Raw genomic sequence first — 17846 nt, 5'->3', positions numbered from 1 at the left:
TACCAACACACAAAACTTTGTGTAACCTTAAAGGTTTATATTCTGATAAATACAATTTAGTGAGAACTACTCATAAACATCGCTGGCTAAAATCAATTTTTTTAAAGATCTGAATGACGTCAATTTCGCTCCTTCTATACAATAGATAGTATGCGCTTGGCTAAGAAGCTCATAACATTGCCATCCGGAAGTATAACGGACCAATACACAAAACTGTGTGTATTCATGAACGTTAATAGTCGGGTTAATACAGTTCAGTGAGCATTACTCATAAACGTGGATGGCAAAAAAAACAATAACAAAGACCTGAGTGACGTCATCCTCGAACTATCTATAGGGAAGAAAAGTCGTGACATCAAACCCTCTACTCTTTTGGTTCCTATATGTAACCAGTCCTTCGGAGGACTATGTGGTCTAGTGGTATGACACTCGCTTTCGGATCGGAAGGTCCAGGGTTCGAGCCTCGCGCTCGACACATAGTTGAGTCCTTGGAAAAGGCTCTTTACTCCCATTCTCTCACCGTGTTACTCAGGTGTAAAATGAGTACCTGGTCGTTAACAGCGTTGTCTTTGTCCAAAAAATTGTAATATCGCCTAACAGGTTTCATGTCCCGTCCTACATGTTAAATGCTGCTGTTGACCAGTGACCCCTTGTAAAGCGCTTTGAGCACGTTTAGTGCATATTGCGCTATATAAATACTCAATTTTTTAGGACTTATCACGAATAGGTTACATAATAATAACTATTTCAGTAGCAGGATGAATAATGTGCAGATACTTAGGATTACGGGACGTGAAAAAGCGATGATGGAATATCTTTATAGATAGAATGAAGTTGACGTCACTCGGGTCTTTGTTTTTGTTTTTTGCCATCCGCGTTTATGAGTAATTCTCACTAAACTGTATTAACCAGACTATATAATTTTAAGGTTACACATAGTTTTGTGTGTTGGTTCGTTATATTTCCGGATGGCAATGTTATGAACTTCTTAGCGAGGCGCATACTATCTATTGACGACCAGCATTTATTTAGACTAGAAAATACGATACCCTAACTCCGAAACCAAAAGATTAATTCCTCAAGGTGTTATCCATTCCTCAGAAAGATTGGTTTTACACTTCTAATGAAATAGGAACCATTTTTTTTATCTCTTTTACATCACACTTTTCTTCTCCATTTGAGGAGAGAGAACGCAGAGGAAAAAGACTCGTGTCACATTTTTTTAAATTGGGCTTTATATAGCGCAATATCCACTAAATGTGCTCAAAGCGCTTTACAAGGGGTACCTGGTCAACAGCAACATTTAACATGTAGGACTGGACATGACGCCCGTTAGGCGATATAATCATTTTTCGGACAAAGACAACGCTGTTAAGGCCAGGTACTCATTTTACACCTGGGTACGGTGAGATAATGTGAGTAAAGAGCCTTTTCCAAGGACTCAACTATGCGCCGATCGCAAGGCTCGAACCCAGGACCATTACAATCCGAAAGCGAGTGTCATACCACTAGACCACATAGCCGCACATTTTAAAATTTAGAAGTCTTTTACTACGAACTGGCTTGTTTGTTTTGCTTTGTTTGTTTTTACAGTAAATTCATATTTTCTTATCAAACTTTGATAAATGAAAGACAAGCTATGCAAGTGGTATAACTCAAAAAACTGATTCTGTGACTTGTGCCCATGTTCCACATGTGTCTGCAAATGCACTCTATTAAGTGTTTTTTGTTTGTTTTATCTAATCTGATGGTTTTTGCATTTTTGTTTTGTTTTAATATTGACTGTTTTAGGTTCTTTTTTTTTTTTGGTCTATTTTACTCTTCTTTTTATTAACGTTTATTTTTACTTTTTTTTTCTTTATCATGTATGACAGTCTCTTGTATGTAAGGTAGATCATTCTATTCATTTTGGGAATAACTTTTATTTTTTTGGATTACTTCCCCTGTAGTCCAATTTACTTTTGGAATTGATCTTAAGTCTCGCTTGCCGAAGCTCAGTTTTTCTTCGACCACGAAATTTAGCCTCTATCGCTCAATTCAATGTAGCTGCAATGCGGTTGACTATCGGTAGACATAAATAATTTTCGAGAGAGACAAAATGAAAAACCTTTTCCCCGCGGATGACTAAAAAAAAAAGGGGGTGGGGGGTGGAGGAGGGGGGATCCCGCAACGGGACCGAGATCGATCCCCTGTCCATCCAGCAGAGAACGGGTAACCGAGTCTGTTAGATTTGGTGGAAAGTACTTTGCGACTAGCTATTTATCCAAAGACTAGCAAGAAATCGCTATTGTCCGTTTCAAGCTATGGAAACCGGGATAAACTCCGATTCCATGGGCCGAATGGCTCTGAAGGACAACTAACTTTACTTTAATGACTAAAAGGAATATTTGCTAGGGCATACTTATCAATTTGAACCTCGCCTTAGGAATCCTTTTCTACTGATGACGTCATAGCTCAGGTACCAAAGGGCGGACAGTATTAAAACTTACATCAATCAAAACTTGAAAAAAAATGTGCACATATGGCAAAAAAAAATAAAACGTTTGATGGAATCTCACATAGACATCGAGTTATTCACACCTGAAATGTGTCAGTAATTTTTTTTAAAAACAGAATGTACTTGATTGATCGTGATGGTTCGAAAGATTTGTCTTAATAATAATAGTCCTTCAGACCAATTAGGCCCATAGAGCCGGAGTTTATGCCGGTTTTTATAGCGTGAAACGCACAATAGCATTTTCTTGCTATCCTTTGGATAAGATGCTAGTCCATCGCAAAGTAATTTCCGCCAAATCTAACAGACACAGCTACCCATTCGCTACTGAGTGGACAAGGGGGGGGGGGTGTCAGAAAAAAAATTCGACTGCACCCATGATCGATCCTGGTCTCTTTTTGTTTGTTTGTTTGTTTGTTTCCACTGGAACATGAAGTCGCCAGGTGACCTCTGTGTTTGTAATGGATATGATTCTGACAGGAAATCTGACGGTCTAGGTTTTGCGGCTATGTGGTCTAGTGGTATGACTCTCGCTTTCGGATCTGAAGGTCCTACGTTAGAGCCTCGCTCGCTCGGCGCATAATTGAGTCCTTGGAAAAGCCTCTTTACTCACATTCTCTCACCGCACTCATGTGTAAAATGAGTACGTGGCAGTTAACAGCGTTGTCTCTGTCCGAAAAATTGTAATATCGCCTGACATGCATCATCTACCGTTCTACATGTTTAATGTGGCCAGGAACCACTTGTAAAGTGATTTAGCACGTTTCGTGGATATTGCTCTGTATAAAGACTCAATTATTAGATTAAAGCTCAATAAAAGTTTGGTTTGGTTTGATTTTCTCTATTATAATTTCCTTTCCATTCTGTCGGAGGTCACATTTCTTCACATCTTTTCACTTCTAAGAAAAACACCATCGAGAGATGACAAATGAAACCAAGTTTCCATTTCCTATAGTGCGGCTATGTGGTCTAGTGGTATGACACTCGCTTTCGGATCTGAAAGTCCTGGGTTCGAGCCTCGCTCGCTCGGCGCACAGTTGAATCCTTAGAAAAGACTCCGTACTCACATTCTTTCACCGTACTCATGTTTAAAATGAGTTCCTGGCCCGTTAACAGCATTGTCTCTGTCGGAAAATCAATTGGAATATCGCCCAACAGGCGTCATGTCTCGTTCTACATGTTACGTGCTGCTGTTTGTCAGGGACCCCCTGTAAAGCGCTTTGAGCACGTTTAGTGAATATTGCTCTATATAAAAGCTCAAATTTAATTTTTCTTTCTACTTTACGGCCGGCTACTCACATCTCTTTTTATATTTAGAATATTGATCAACGATCATTCAAATACACTTTCCCCATCTTTGCAGCGAAATGTTTGTTTAAGTAGTACATCCCAGCCATGAGGCACAAAGAGGATGGGCACCGTGAGATGAAATGTACCAATTAGTTGCTACCCTTAGGAGAAGATTAATTTTGTGGAAAACTACTTTCAATCAGATTCAAGAAATGCAGTTATGACGGCAAGTACAACAGAAGTAATTAGAAATCCAACTGCGGCTATGTGGTCTAGTGGTATGACACTCGCTTTCGGATCTGAAGGTCCTGGGTTCGAGCCTCGCTCGGCGCATAGTTGAGTCATTGGAAAAGACTCTTTACTCACATTCTCTCATAGTAATAAAGTGAAAATGAGTCCCTGACCGTTTACAGCATTGTCTCTGTCCGAAAAAATATTGTAACATCGCCTAACAGGCGTCATGTCCGGTCCTAAATGTTAAATGTTGCTGTTGCCCAGGGACCCCTTGTAAAACGCTTTGAGCACATTTAGTGGATATTGCCCTGTATAAAAGTTCTTATTTTTTAATTTGTAGATAACTACTTCCAACCAGATTCAAGAAATGCAGATATGACGACACGTACAACTGGAAAACTTAGAAATTCAAGAGAATGTATTAATGTCGCCCTTGAAGAGTTGAAAGCAGAAACATATAATTCGCCCAAGGGAAAATTTGTCTTTACGGAATTCCAAGGGAAGACTGAAATAACTCTGGCACAAGCGGCCTTACGGCGCCGAGGTGGCATACTCAAAACCACATAGCGTGACGGTAATTTTTGGATACAAATCAAAGACCGCAGTAATGCTTTTATGCCTAAAGATCTTTTTTCCACACTGTGAAAAATACATTGTGTAAATTCCAGTTTTGCGACCGTGCAGCATACTCAAAACCACATAGAGTGACGTTAATTTTTGGATACAAATCAAAGACCGCAGCACTGCTCTTATGCCTAAAGATCTTTTTTCCACACTGTGAAAAATACATTGTGTAAATTCCAGTTTTGCGGTCGTGCGGTAGCCTCGACACTCCTCTTCTGACCCGTAGTTCAATGGTTCGAGTCCTGGTGTGACGATACAAATTTGAGTCCGTGGAAAAGTCTTATTACTCACATTATCTCCTCCTAATCAGTTGTCAAAGAGTACAAACTCGTAACAGTGTGGTTTCAGTCGATAATTGCAATCGTGCCACCCAGGCGTAATATATCGTCTGACAATACCAGTTGGAAAACGCCTTTTTAAAAAATTGAGCTTTTTTTCTTTTCTTCATTCCCGTCACGTCACATGGTCAGTCCGGTCTGGTGAATGAAGCCCACAGTGGTCCTGAGGTCGTCCTCACTGCCTTACAGCTTCTTTGAGTATGGGGTTGGGTCAGGCCAGAAGTTCCTTCTCAACTGGTTGTACCTTGGACATTCCATTAGGACATGATGTCCATTTTCATTTTCAAGTCCGCAGTCACATTGTCCAGAGGTACCTGCCCTGGACATCCTCCACATATGTTCCTTTAACTGGTTGTGTCCAGTTCTCAGTCTGAAGATGATGTCCTGTTCCTTTCTGTCGAGCACCTTGATTGGGTCATTCATGTTGTATTCTGGGTGCTTCTCTCTCCATCTCTGAGACTGGATAAATTTGGACATTTTGTTAATTTCTCCTGTTGAGTACGCTGGGGAGGGTTGCTGCATGCGACTGCCTGCCTTTGCCAGTTAGTCAGCGATCTGATTTCCAAGTATCCCACAGTGTCCTGGAATCCACTGCATTACAATGTTCGTAAACTTGCTTAGCTTCATGAGGTCTTCCACCAAGGCGTCTATATCATCCGCAAAGGACATCATTATATCCTCCAGAATTTTCTTAGCATCTGTTAAAATCACTATGTGTCTTGGTTTTTCATTTTCTGAGAGGATTTGCTTAACAGCTTCATGGATTGCATCTGCCTCTGACTTGTAGATTGAAGTGCGAGTACCAGTCGGTTTGCTGATCTCCTTTTGTTGACCATTTGTGTACTCGATGTGCACTCCCAGGCCCCCGCACGTGTGTTCTTTATTGCATGAACCATCGGTATAAATTCTTGTCCATTTTTTTCAGGGCAGTTTTGATCAATGCACTTCTGTACAGACTTCTTGATTTCTTCGCCGTGTTTTTGTTTTTGTTTTGTTCAAGTGATTTTGCCTTTTCCAAATTGGTACTCTGATATTTGGGTCATTATTTCGTCAAGTTCGTGATCTTTTTCAATTTGCTGGGCTCTTTCAATAAAGTGTGATCTTTTCAGCAGCCTAGTTTTCTTTTGTTGCGCTCTAGCGTGAAGAGGCTGATCTGTCATTGCTTTCACGTCTGTGTATTGTTTCCAAATTTTTGATTCCCTTCTTTCTGATAGAGATGTAAGTCCTGTTATGATTTCCATTGCATTTATCGGTGTCGATGTCATTCCTCCACTTATTATCCTCATGTTGCTGTTTTGCACTTTGTCCAGTTTTTCCATTTGAGTTTTGGAGCAGTTTCCCCATGCAGATATCCCGTATTCTAGCGCTGGTCTCACTATCCTGTGTAAGTTTGTTTCAGTATATCGGAGCTAGCTCCCCAAGTTGTTCCAGATAGTTTTTTCAAGAGTTGTGTTCGCTTTACCCCAACTTTCTGACTGTTGCTGATTTGATTTTTCCATGTTAGTCTTGGGTCAAAATGGACTCCTAGGTATTTTGGTGCGTCGTCTTTTTCCAATTCATGGTCTTTAATACGTAGCTTTGCTTTTTCATCTTTTGGGGAGAGGCTAAATATTGTGAACTTTGTCTTCACTGCATTTATTTTCATCGCCCAGTTGTCAGTCCATTCTTTGATATTATCCAGTGTGATTTGCATCCTGTGTTGTGCCTTGATTAAGTTTTGGTCAGAGCTAATCAGAGCTAGGTCATCTGCGTACATCGACATTTTCACTCCTCGACATAGTGTTTCTCTTATATCATTTACATAGAGAAGAAATAGTGTAGGTGATAGTACTCCACCTTGTGGGACTCCATGTTTTAGTTTTGCTTCTCTACTTTTGTGACCTTGTGTTGTTACTCTTGCCTTTCTTGTTTTTAGGTAGTTTTGTATCCAGTTGAGCATGTTATGGGATACTTTTGATTTTGTAGTTTATATACCAGACCTTTTTTCCACACTTTGTCGAATGCTTTTTCAAAGTCCATCCATACCACAATTTTTTTCTTTCCATCCTGAAACGAGTCTTCTATTTCTTGGGATATGTAGGTTACTTGATTTTCAGTACTCCTGTGTCTTCTGAAACCAGCTTGTTCATTTATAAGCAGATTATATTTTTCAAGATACCACATCAGTCTGGAGTTGATAATTCTTTCTACCAGCTTGCACATGCAGCTTGTAAGACTTATAGGTCGGTAATTTGCGGCTTCATTTGCTTGTTTTCCTTCTTTCTTGATTGGGACAATAAAAGCCTTTGCCCATATATCTGGTATTTTACCAGTTTTCAAAGTGCTGTTGTAGAGTTGTAATAGCTTCTTTTTCGCTGTCTTTCCAAGATGGATAAGCATCTCATTTGTTACTTCGTCTGGGTCTGGCGATTTCTTTGTTTTTAACACTTTGAGAGAGCTTTCTAGTTCTTCCATAGTTAGCTTCTTTGTCATTACTTCATCTATGGCTTCCTAGAGCTCCTTTTTTTGTTTTCTGCATTCTTTTTAAACTCTTTTCTTCAGTTCTTTTTCTATTGTGTTGTCACTAATTTTTTTGAACTGCTACATGAATAGGTCTGCAGCTTGTTGTGGACTGACAAGTTCTCCTTCTTTTTCCAAAGCGGGAGGGGCGTAGTGATTCGGTTCTCTATTTAGGGCTTTTGTAAGTTTCCAAAGTTTATTTCCATCTTTTTCGAAGTTAAGGCTATGCGTTTATTCTTTCCATGCCATTTTGGATGTCGTTGCCATTTCTTTTTCAAAGGTAGCTTCTGCCTCTTTATACGCTGCAATATTGTCATCACAGGGGTCTGCTTCAGCCTTTTCTCTTGTTTCCGATACTTCATTACTTAACTGATTAAGATCGTCTGTCCAGAGTGGTATATATTTTTTCTTGCTCCCTTGGGATACTTTCTTTTGCTGCTTTTAGGATGGCCTTTGTCAGTTCTTTTGAACTTTTGTTGACATTCTTGGTTTTACAGTTTATGTTTTTGCAGTGGCTGTCTGTAAGTTGTTCAAAGCTTTCCCATTTTGCTCTTTTGTAGTTCCATCTTGAGATAGTTTGTGTTTTGTTTTCATTTTGATGATAGAGGTTTGTGATGATTGGCCTATGGTCGCTACCACCCAGTTGGGGCTGTACTGTTCTATTTATCGTCTTTGCTATATCATCTGTGGCAAACGTAAGATCTGGGTAGATGTGGTTTTCCACGCTCTTGAGAAATATGTGTCCTCATCTTCATCGTCATACAATAGTTGAAGTTTTGTTTCAATTTGCCAGTTTTCTACTGTTTCACCACGTTTGTCCATATCTCCAGCTTTGAGAGTGACTGTTAAAGTCCCCTAGTAACAGACATCTTTCTTCCTGGATTTTTATCTTGTCTAAATGAAGCTCTTTGTTTGGTGGGCAATAGCAGTTAAAAATCAGGAGTTCTTTCTTTCCGATACATACTTTAATTTGCTGTATTTCTGATTGCTCTTGTGTATCAATTTTTATGCCTGCGGTGGGGTAGTCGTTTTTTACTAATGTCATCACGCCTCCTTTGATATCATTTCTATCATGCCTTATTACCTGGTACCCTCTGATGGCAAATCTCATGTTGTCCGTGAGGTGAGTTTCTTGAAAGCAGGCAGCTTTTATATAGAGCAATATCCAATAAATGTGCTCAAAGCGCTTTACAAGGGGTCGCTGGCCAACAGCAACATTTAACATGTAGGATGATACATGACGCCTGTTAGGCGATATTACAATATTTTCGGACAGAGACAACGCTATTAACGGCCAGGTACTCATTTTACACCTGAGTACGGTGAGAGAATGAGAGTAAAGAGCCTTTTCTAAGGACTAAACTATGCGCCGAGCGCTAGGCTCGAACCCAGGACCTTCCGATCCGAAGCGAGGGTCATACCACTAGAACACATAGCCGCACAAATAACATCGTCTGACAATACCAGTTGGAAAACGCCTTTAACATATTTATCGGATTATTATTTTTTTTCACGTCTTTAAAAATAGAAAAAACCAACTGCCTCTTACCGTCAGTTACATGACATAAATAATAAACACATATTATAGAAGACAAAGATTGAGGTTTTAAAAAAAGTATGACTGTAGTATTATTATTATATCAATTTCAAAATCATTAAAATTATCATTAATACAAGAGAACCTCTTTTATTTTCATTTTCAAATCATGAGAGAGAGAGAGAGAGAGAGAGAGAGAGAGAGAGAGAGAGAGAGAGAGAGAGAGAGAGAGAGAGAATAATGTAAGTAGAAAAAAAAAACATATATAAAGAAATATTCAGATGCTGTAAGATAACTATATAATCCAAATATTTAAATACATTTTTAAAAGATCCGAAAGAGAGAATTATAGTTTTATTAACTAATTGTCACAGTTTCGTCCAAAGGTACCGGGTCGGCAATTACAGTAGTAACTGTTGAAGGATACCTGGCAGGTACTTCCGTTACGACATGGATTAGGATTACAAGGGGAACTAGTTTTGGGCTTGCACAGATACCCTGTACTGATTTGAGGGAACTTGATGCAGGTCTGTAAGGCTTGGCATGGGTTGGGATTACAAGGGTCGTTCTTAGGTAAACACTCATATCCAACTGCTGTGCTCGCCACGGAGCAAGTTCTCCCCGCTCCACATGGATTACGGTTGCAAGGATTTGTACCTGATGGTGTGCATCTGTACCCGATGGTGGAAAAGGCATCTTTTATGCATCTGGTTCCTACAGGGCAACGATTTTGGGTACAGGGATTGGGCCGAATAGGGGTACATTTAAACCCAGCGGATGAGAAACTGGACAAGGAGCAGGTCTGTCCTGCAGGGCAAGGATTTGGGTTGCAAAGATTGCGCCTCGGGGGATGGCACAGGTACCCAGTGCTGACAAAAGATGTTGTTGTGCAGGTGTTTCCAGCAGGACAAGGATTTGGGAAACAACGATTTTGCTGTGTGCATAGGTACCCAGAGGAGGTGGCAGAGGACAAGGAGCAAGTTTTCCCCGCTCCACATGGATTAGGGTTGCAAAGATTTCGCGTGCAGACGTATCCATTTGGAGAGCTAGATGACGTCATACACCTCATGCCATTTTGACAAGGGTTAGGCATGCAATCATTATTTCCAGTATTGACACATATGTATCCATCCGGCATGACAATGGTATCTACACATCTTTGACCATTCTGGCAAGGGCTGCTTCTGCAGGCATCTCTTATGGTAACCCGTTCACAACTGTAACTTAGTTTGTTTTGGGCGAGAATACATTTGGTCGCAGCTGGGCAAGGGTTGTTAGCACACAGGTTGGACGGATTGGTGCAGGAAGGAACATTCAGTATGAAATCGCACCAATTTTTCTGAGGATTAAAGACTAGCCCAGCGTTGCATTGCATTACTCTTTGTCTGCCCTGGTCGCAGATGTAGTACTTTTGGCAGTCGTCAGGGTGACTAGACAGTGCATCATTTTGACTGCATGGCTGTTGCGCAGAGCATACTGCTACTAAAAGGCAAATTATGATGACGCTAAGAATCTTCATGCTGCTTCGCAATCGCCTGGAATTAATGACAAGAAATGTGAAAGATTTACATGTATTCAAGTCATTTAACAAATTTGAACCATCAATTGTACACATACAAAGAAAATTGTTTATATATAATATATTTATAGAAAGAGCAATCTGGGCTCTTTATTATTTCTTACCAAATATTTTGAATGACAGTTCATCAAAGTTAAAGATTCAAATATCGATTTTGCAAAATAGTTGAAATTTGCGTCTGGCTGCGTTTAGAATTCGATTTCCACTACTTGGCATGAAATCGGTGTGAGTAAGCAAACAATAGTGAGGCGACTATCAGCTGGAGGAATTAAAAGCCGAAAACTTGTTGTAAAATAAAGACCTGATGATTACCCAAAGGCTGAGCATCATCACCTTTGAAGTTGCAGTGATTAGAAAAATGTATTGTTTACGGCGTTGTTATCAATCAATTGAAACCTCCCTATGAGGTGTGTAATGCAGGAAACACGGTGAACTACACACCTCAGCCATGATCCAAGAACATGCAAAACGTGATTTGGTTACACGGCTGCCGTGAGAGGCTAGCCCTACAATCGAAGCCTTCCATGAATCATGTGGTGGATGACTTCGAAAGGTGTATGGCATCGATATAGAGCTACCCTCTCACGGCCAGGCGGAGTTGCCGTACCAGTAAGGTCGTGGGCTTGAGGCCCCGTCTCCGGGGAATTTTTTAAATTCTCTCTTGTCTTCTGGCAATTTTCTACTCAATTCGTTTCTTGTTATTATCAACATCAGTGCCTGCCCCACTAACTTTTCTGATTTAAAATACATAATATAGGTTTTTTAAAATTAATTAACGAAAATAACAGAAATTTAATATTTCTAATCATTCTGATTAAAATTCTCTTTAGGCATCTGGATATCCCCGACACAATAACAATTCAAGACGGTTCGTCACATTAGTTTTGTTGAGTGCTCTAAACATTGAACTATCGGATGCTTTAGTCTCCAGGACTGTTTTATATCTAGAGTGTGGTTCTTAATTATAGTGTTCGGTTTAATCAGTATAGGTTCGTCTTTTGTTTATTTTTTGAGCTTTGTAAATTTTGCGAAAGAAAGAGAATAAAAGGAATATTTGGGGATGAAAACTTCCTCAGAAGAGAGAAGGCGTGAACTAGAATAAAATGATGTGTTCCGGATGTGGAAATATGGAGGGTGTTTGGCGTTGACCTCTTCCAGGAGGAGAAAGGCGATGTCAGCTATGACAGCGATGATGTCAATCAAAGATGATGATGATGATGACGACGATGATGATGGTGATGATGATGATGATGATGATGATGATGATGATGATGATGATGATGATGATGATGATAATGATGATGATGATGTCAAGGATAACGATAATGATGATGGTGATGATGATGATGATGATGATGATGATGATGATGATGATGATGATGATGATGATGATGATGTTTATTTATTTATCTATTTTTTTATTTTCTTAGATGTTTAAAATTAAATTTAGAGTTGAGAGTAGTCGGCTAGTTTTTCTGTTTTAGTGACGAGAGTGAATATAATTATTTAACTGACCAAAAATAACATCTTTACTTTCACGTTGCTGGTCATTTTATCTTGAAAATCCTGTTTTTGGCATCGAGGTCACCCCGACACAATACCCTTTTGAGGCGATGTGTTACATTTTAATTAAAGCGTGAATCTGGTTTTATAATCTGTTTCAAAAGTCATGATCAAACCCTTTGGCTCGTATCTTTGAAGCCGTCTGATATATATTTCATTGTAGTTTGACATGATGGCTTCGATTGCATAACACCTCACTAATTATATTTTGCCCATTGGAAAAAACGATGGCGATGATCTATAGATAGTATGAACTTGGCTAAGAATCTCACAACATTGCGATCCGGAAGTATAACGACCAACACACAAAACTCTGTGTAACCATGAACTTTTATTGTCTGGTTAATACATTTTAATGAGAAGTACTGGCAAAAAAACAATAACAAAGACCTGAGTGACGTCATCTTTGTTCTATCTATATAACCGTTCCATGTGTTCAAGGCCATTGGTCACATTGCAAAGTGTGTGAGAAAATGACCCACATAGTTTGAGAAATATCCAGCGTCACAATACGCTTCTACAGTCATGACATCACTTCCCTCGTAATGACGCATGGTAACTTAGTAACTGGCTCTAAACTATCGGAACAATGGCGGACGCCCTCATGAAGTATTTCTCCGACCAGCATAAAAGTGTATCCAGAGGAGAAAAACATTATAAAAATGATCTTGTTTTGACTTTTATACATTGTAATCACATGATATATGAAAAGTTCTACCAACATGAAGGATAAAAAGAACCGATTTTCTTTGTTTTGAACCACTATTGCCGCCGTTGCTGGGTGACGTGACGTCAGACTATTGAATCCAAATTGCTCAGCATGACACATGGGTATGTTTACAATTTTCATAAACACAGCAACAATTTTACATTTATTAAGAAATGTACAATCGTTGTGCAGCAATAAATCATGTGAATCGATGAGTAGGTTATGAAAACATGAACATAGATCGCTTCCCATTGGTTCAAATTGTAGCTTATTAACGATCTATGAAAATCAAGGAGGCTGCCTCGCATCATAAAATAGTACATTTACAGTATATATTTTTAATGTAAATGTTGCTGCTCAAAGCTCGAAGAAATAAATAACAATATGAAATAGAATGTAAGCTTCAATTTAATATACGAAAACAGATAACATGGAAAGTTTCGGGTTTCCCCTTTATCAACAAACGCAAAAGACGAATGACATAATTAATGTGTGGTGGTGTTATTCATCAATGTCGTGTATTTTTAAGCAATGTGTTTCATATCGTTTAGCGACATAGTTATACACTACAAGTATGTTTTTCACTAGATTTAAGGGCGGCATTGAGAAATATTCATCATAACAAAATAGTGAAATGCAGAGCATCGGACAGATTAAATTTAAATTTGCATTCCACCCTCTTCCCTTTTTTAAAACTATAAATCACTCACACTATTGCTTGAGTAAACCACAGGAGTAGGAATGGTGTATTTTGGTTTGTGTTTTGTGTGAAAATACGATTCAATAGTCTGATGTCACGTCGCTCAGCAACGGCGGCCATCGTGGTTCTAAGCAAAGAAAATCGGTACTTTTTTATTCTTCATGCTGGCTAGATCTTTTCATATGTCTTGTGATCAGAATGTGTAAAAGTCAAAACATGATCAGATTTATACTGGGGTTTTTTTTTTCTCTGGATACGCTTTTATTTTCGTCGGAGAAGTATTTCATAAGACCGTCCGCCATTGTTCCGATAGTTTAGAGCCAGTTACTAAGTGACCATGCGTCATTACGAGGGAAGTGACGTCACTACAGTTGAAGCGTATTCTAATGTTCTGGGTGGTAAAAATGAAAACACCGCAAAACATCAAAAGAATTAGCAACTGCGTGGCAACTAGAAAAGATACATTATTCATAATAATAATAATAATAATAATAATAATAATAATAATAATAATAATAATAATAATAATAATAATAATAATAATAACAATAATAATAATAATAATAATAATAATAATAATAATAATAATAATAATAATAATAATAATAATAATAATAATAATAATAATAATAAAAATAATAATAATAATAATAATAATAATAAAATAATAATAATAATAATAATAATAATAATAATAATGATAATAATAATAATAATAATGATGATGATGATGATGATGATGATGATGATGATGATGATGATGATGATAATAATAATAATATAATAAATAATAATAAATAATAATAATAATAATAATAATAATAATAATAATAATAATAATAATAATAATAATAATAATAATAATAATAATAATAATAATAATAATAATAATAATAATAATAATAATAATAATCTTCATTGTCCAAATAGGCAATTATTTTAAATCTAGTAAAATGTAAGGTCTAGTAAAATCTGAGATTATAATCAAAGATTCGTGACAATACACAAAATGGATTGAGAGAAACAGATGGAAATATGTGATCGTGTGTTTTGAAACGGAGAATACTATCGAATATCAGCTTCTTTAAGTTGGTAATAGGAGGAAAACAAGTGCTCTTATTTAGTTGTTTTTTGTACAAAATCTTAGTTGCATTTTGACAATCATCAGAAAACTATTAAACATTATTTAATAATTTTAAAAAATGAAAATAGAGCATTTATATAGCGCAATAGTCACTATTCGTGCTCAAAGGGGTCCCTGGCAAACAGCAACACTTAACATGTAGGACGGGACATGACGCCTGTTAGGCGATATTACAATTTTCTCGGACAGAGACAACGCTGTTAACGGCCAGGTACTCATTTTACACCTGAGTACGGTGAGAGAAAGTGAGTAAAGAGCCTTTTCCAAGGGCTCAACTATGCGCCGAGCTTCCGGTCCGAAAACGAGTGTCATACAACTAGACCACATGGCCGCACAATGTTATTAATGTTTAATAGTTGTCTGACGATTGTCAAAATGCAACATGACGGCATGTATAGCCTAGCGAATTACTTTTTCAAACTTTCCAATGTGCGATCGTAAGCAATAGTATTATTATCTTACAGGAATTTTGACCACAAAACTCCTAATGCTAGTCATTTCTTTTTATTTTTGTTTGTTTGTTTGTTGTTTTGTTTTGTTAAGGTTTGTTGTTGTTGGTAGTCTTTTTTTTTTTTGTTATGATTTCTGCGAAACTTAACAAAAAGAAATTTAATAGTGTTATCATCTCAACTGTAAAACGCCAGGTATAATTTGGTGATTTCGTTACCAAAATAAATATCAATGCTATCATAATGTGGCCTCCTGTTTGCAAAGGCCATTATGTCCAGGTAAACCCAAAAGTGGTTTTATAGATGAAGTCACCAAAAGTATGAGAGTAGTTTTGTCACCTTAACCCTCTCCGTACCAACCATAGGAAAATCGTCACTTTCGTTACGATACAATCAACATTTTTCTTATTCAAATTTCTCTTGTACATCATAAAATTTTAAGAAAATGAACAGTGTGTTGTAAAGCATGTTTTGCGAGAGAAATTATGTATAGCAAGTACTTGCTGCTATTTTGTTTGAGTGATAAATATATATTTTTGTGTCAGTTGGGTGTGAAGTTTTGGGTAAAATCCTGAATATGGCTGGTAAGGAGAGGGTTAAGAAACACTCTATGTCCATTATCTAAAATAATAAATAAAAATGAATCGCTACTTTTATATTTTCGGCCTGGGGGTCTATCTTTCTATTTACATAGATAAACATCAAATCAAATTTTGGCTTTCAAATCATAAGACATGATATTGCATTAAGCGGATGGGTCAAATTTAACGTCTATATTATGGTATAGTGGTATGCCACTCACTTTCGAATCGGAATGTCCTGGGTTCGAGTCTCGTTCTAACTGGCGCATAGTTAGTTTAAGTCATTGGAAAAGACTCTTTACTCACATTCTATCACCGTAATCAGGTGTAAATTGAATGCCTGGCCGTGAACAGGAGTTTTCTCTGTCGGATAAAATGTAATATGGCCTAACATGCCTCTAATTGTCCTAATTTCATTACCAGCAAGATGGGATTCTGCCTTAGTGAAGCGGATGTTATTCATTCATTTTCACCAGTTAACGGCCGTACTCAGAAAGACACGTATTTTTTTTTTTTAAATGGCCAGAAAACTCGCCCTTCAAATCTCGATCAATGTAAATAACCCTCATTTTAATATAAGAAAAACTATACGTTTAATACGTTTCTTTCTACAGTACGGAAGTTAACTGGTTAAATCACTCGAGCATGTACAGAGATAGTTTTATTCAACTAGCATTAACATGTAAAATCTAAAACCATTAGCTTTGATACTAGATAGGCTACGTCTATAATTTGTCTCAGAAAAATGTAATAAATAGGCATGGGGTAAAAGTAACCCGGGTAAACAACGGATATAGTCGGTGTTCGGGTTGAGTGAGTTAAACTGTAAAACAATGGGTTAATAACTTTATAAAATAATACTTTTACAATGCGTTATTATTAATTCAAGTTTTGAACTATAGAATCAATTTTCAGCAACAAATTCACTCCGACATAAAATACCGGAAAGTGCAGTCAGAATTTATCAAAATAAAGTATACTTACTGTCTCTCTCTCTGCGTCGGTATAAAACAGTATACAGGTGTTCTTGGGTGTAGTTAGATATATACATTGGGTCCAAGCTTTTATGGCGGCGTGTGTTTGTACAGAGCAGCCTATCGAGTTATTTCAAATTAGAAATTAGGCATAAGTTCTTTTTAAAACTTGAAACCGAGGGACCCATTAACAAAACACACATTCGGTTATCCAACGTTTGAACATTAACATTTTCAAGTGGAGGGACAACGTTTGTATTTATTTTATCTAGGATATGAATTTTTTATGTGCTTCTTGAGTTGCATTCTAGTATACGGCTTTTTTTTAAATCTCGAAATATTACAGTCAGATTGTGATGAATGTGTCTAGGGGTTGAGTCCCGTTGTGGGTATGCCGAGCTGTGTCTTTTAACCAGATAAATGCCGTCCTATGAAAAAAACACGTATAATTTAAAAAGTTGGCCAGAAAGCTCGTCCTTCAAATGTAGATCGATGTAATGCCCCTCGTCTTGGCAACATCTCTCAAACCTGGGACTTCTTGGATGTCTTTCTTCAGTCCGAGGATTGAGAGTTTTTGCCAAGATGAGGGTCATTAAAGTCGATCAATATTTGAAGGACGAGTTTTCTGGCCAAATTTTTAAATGCAAGTTTTTCCAGAGTACGGCAGTTAATTGGTTGGTCATATTATTTTCTCCCAGCCTTTGGTGTAAAGACAAAGATCGAGGCAGACCAACAACAATCATTGAAACAAAAAAAAAAATTAAAAATTAAAATCGATTTTAACTGTTTTACAGTACAAAATTATGAATTTTCTGCTTTTCCATTTTGAAGGAATTTGTTAAAATGGAATGTTCGGTTAATTGAAATTTATATGATATACTTACAGTATCTGAATATGAAGGAACGAATGGTAATCCTGAACTATCAAAAGTCTTCATTTTATAACTATCAATACACATTACAAGTAAAAGTGAACATTACTCGCTTCTAACATACTTTGATAGAAAAATTTTGCGAAATAGCTTGTGTTTATGCATAAATTTGAAATAGACTGGTCAAATGTATACATTCATTAATATATGAGGCAGTGTTTCCACAAATTCATGTTTCATTCAACAACAACGGCTTAAA

At 37.4% G+C, this 17846-nt stretch overlaps 1 protein-coding gene and 1 long non-coding RNA gene across 2 annotated transcripts in view; both read right to left on the bottom strand.

Moving 5' to 3' along the window:
• Nucleotides 1-860, bottom strand: part of LOC144978646 (uncharacterized) — a 52303-nt gene extending 51443 nt beyond the window's left edge. The window contains exon 1 of the long non-coding RNA XR_013646561.1: nt 1-860. This exon is cut by the window's left edge and continues 1044 nt beyond it. This is a non-coding gene — a long non-coding RNA (uncharacterized LOC144978646).
• Nucleotides 861-9077: 8217 nt separating this feature from the next.
• On the bottom strand, nt 9078-16794 carry LOC144978644 (uncharacterized). Its single transcript, XM_078924957.1, has 2 exons — nt 16726-16794; nt 9078-10551 (listed from the first exon to the last, which is right to left on the bottom strand). The coding sequence occupies exon 2, from the start codon at nt 10533-10535 to the stop codon at nt 9378-9380; it is 1158 nt and encodes a 385-aa protein (XP_078781083.1). The 5' UTR covers nt 10536-10551; nt 16726-16794; the 3' UTR covers nt 9078-9377.
• Between the last annotated feature and the right edge of the window lie 1052 nt (nt 16795-17846).

The sequence above is a fragment of the Berghia stephanieae genome, chromosome 8 (assembly GCF_034508935.2).
Source record: "Berghia stephanieae isolate SIO BIC M18660-M18661 chromosome 8, UCSD_Bste_1.3, whole genome shotgun sequence".
NCBI lineage: Eukaryota > Metazoa > Mollusca > Gastropoda > Nudibranchia > Aeolidiidae > Berghia > Berghia stephanieae.
This window is presented reverse-complemented; position numbering and strand designations above follow the sequence as displayed.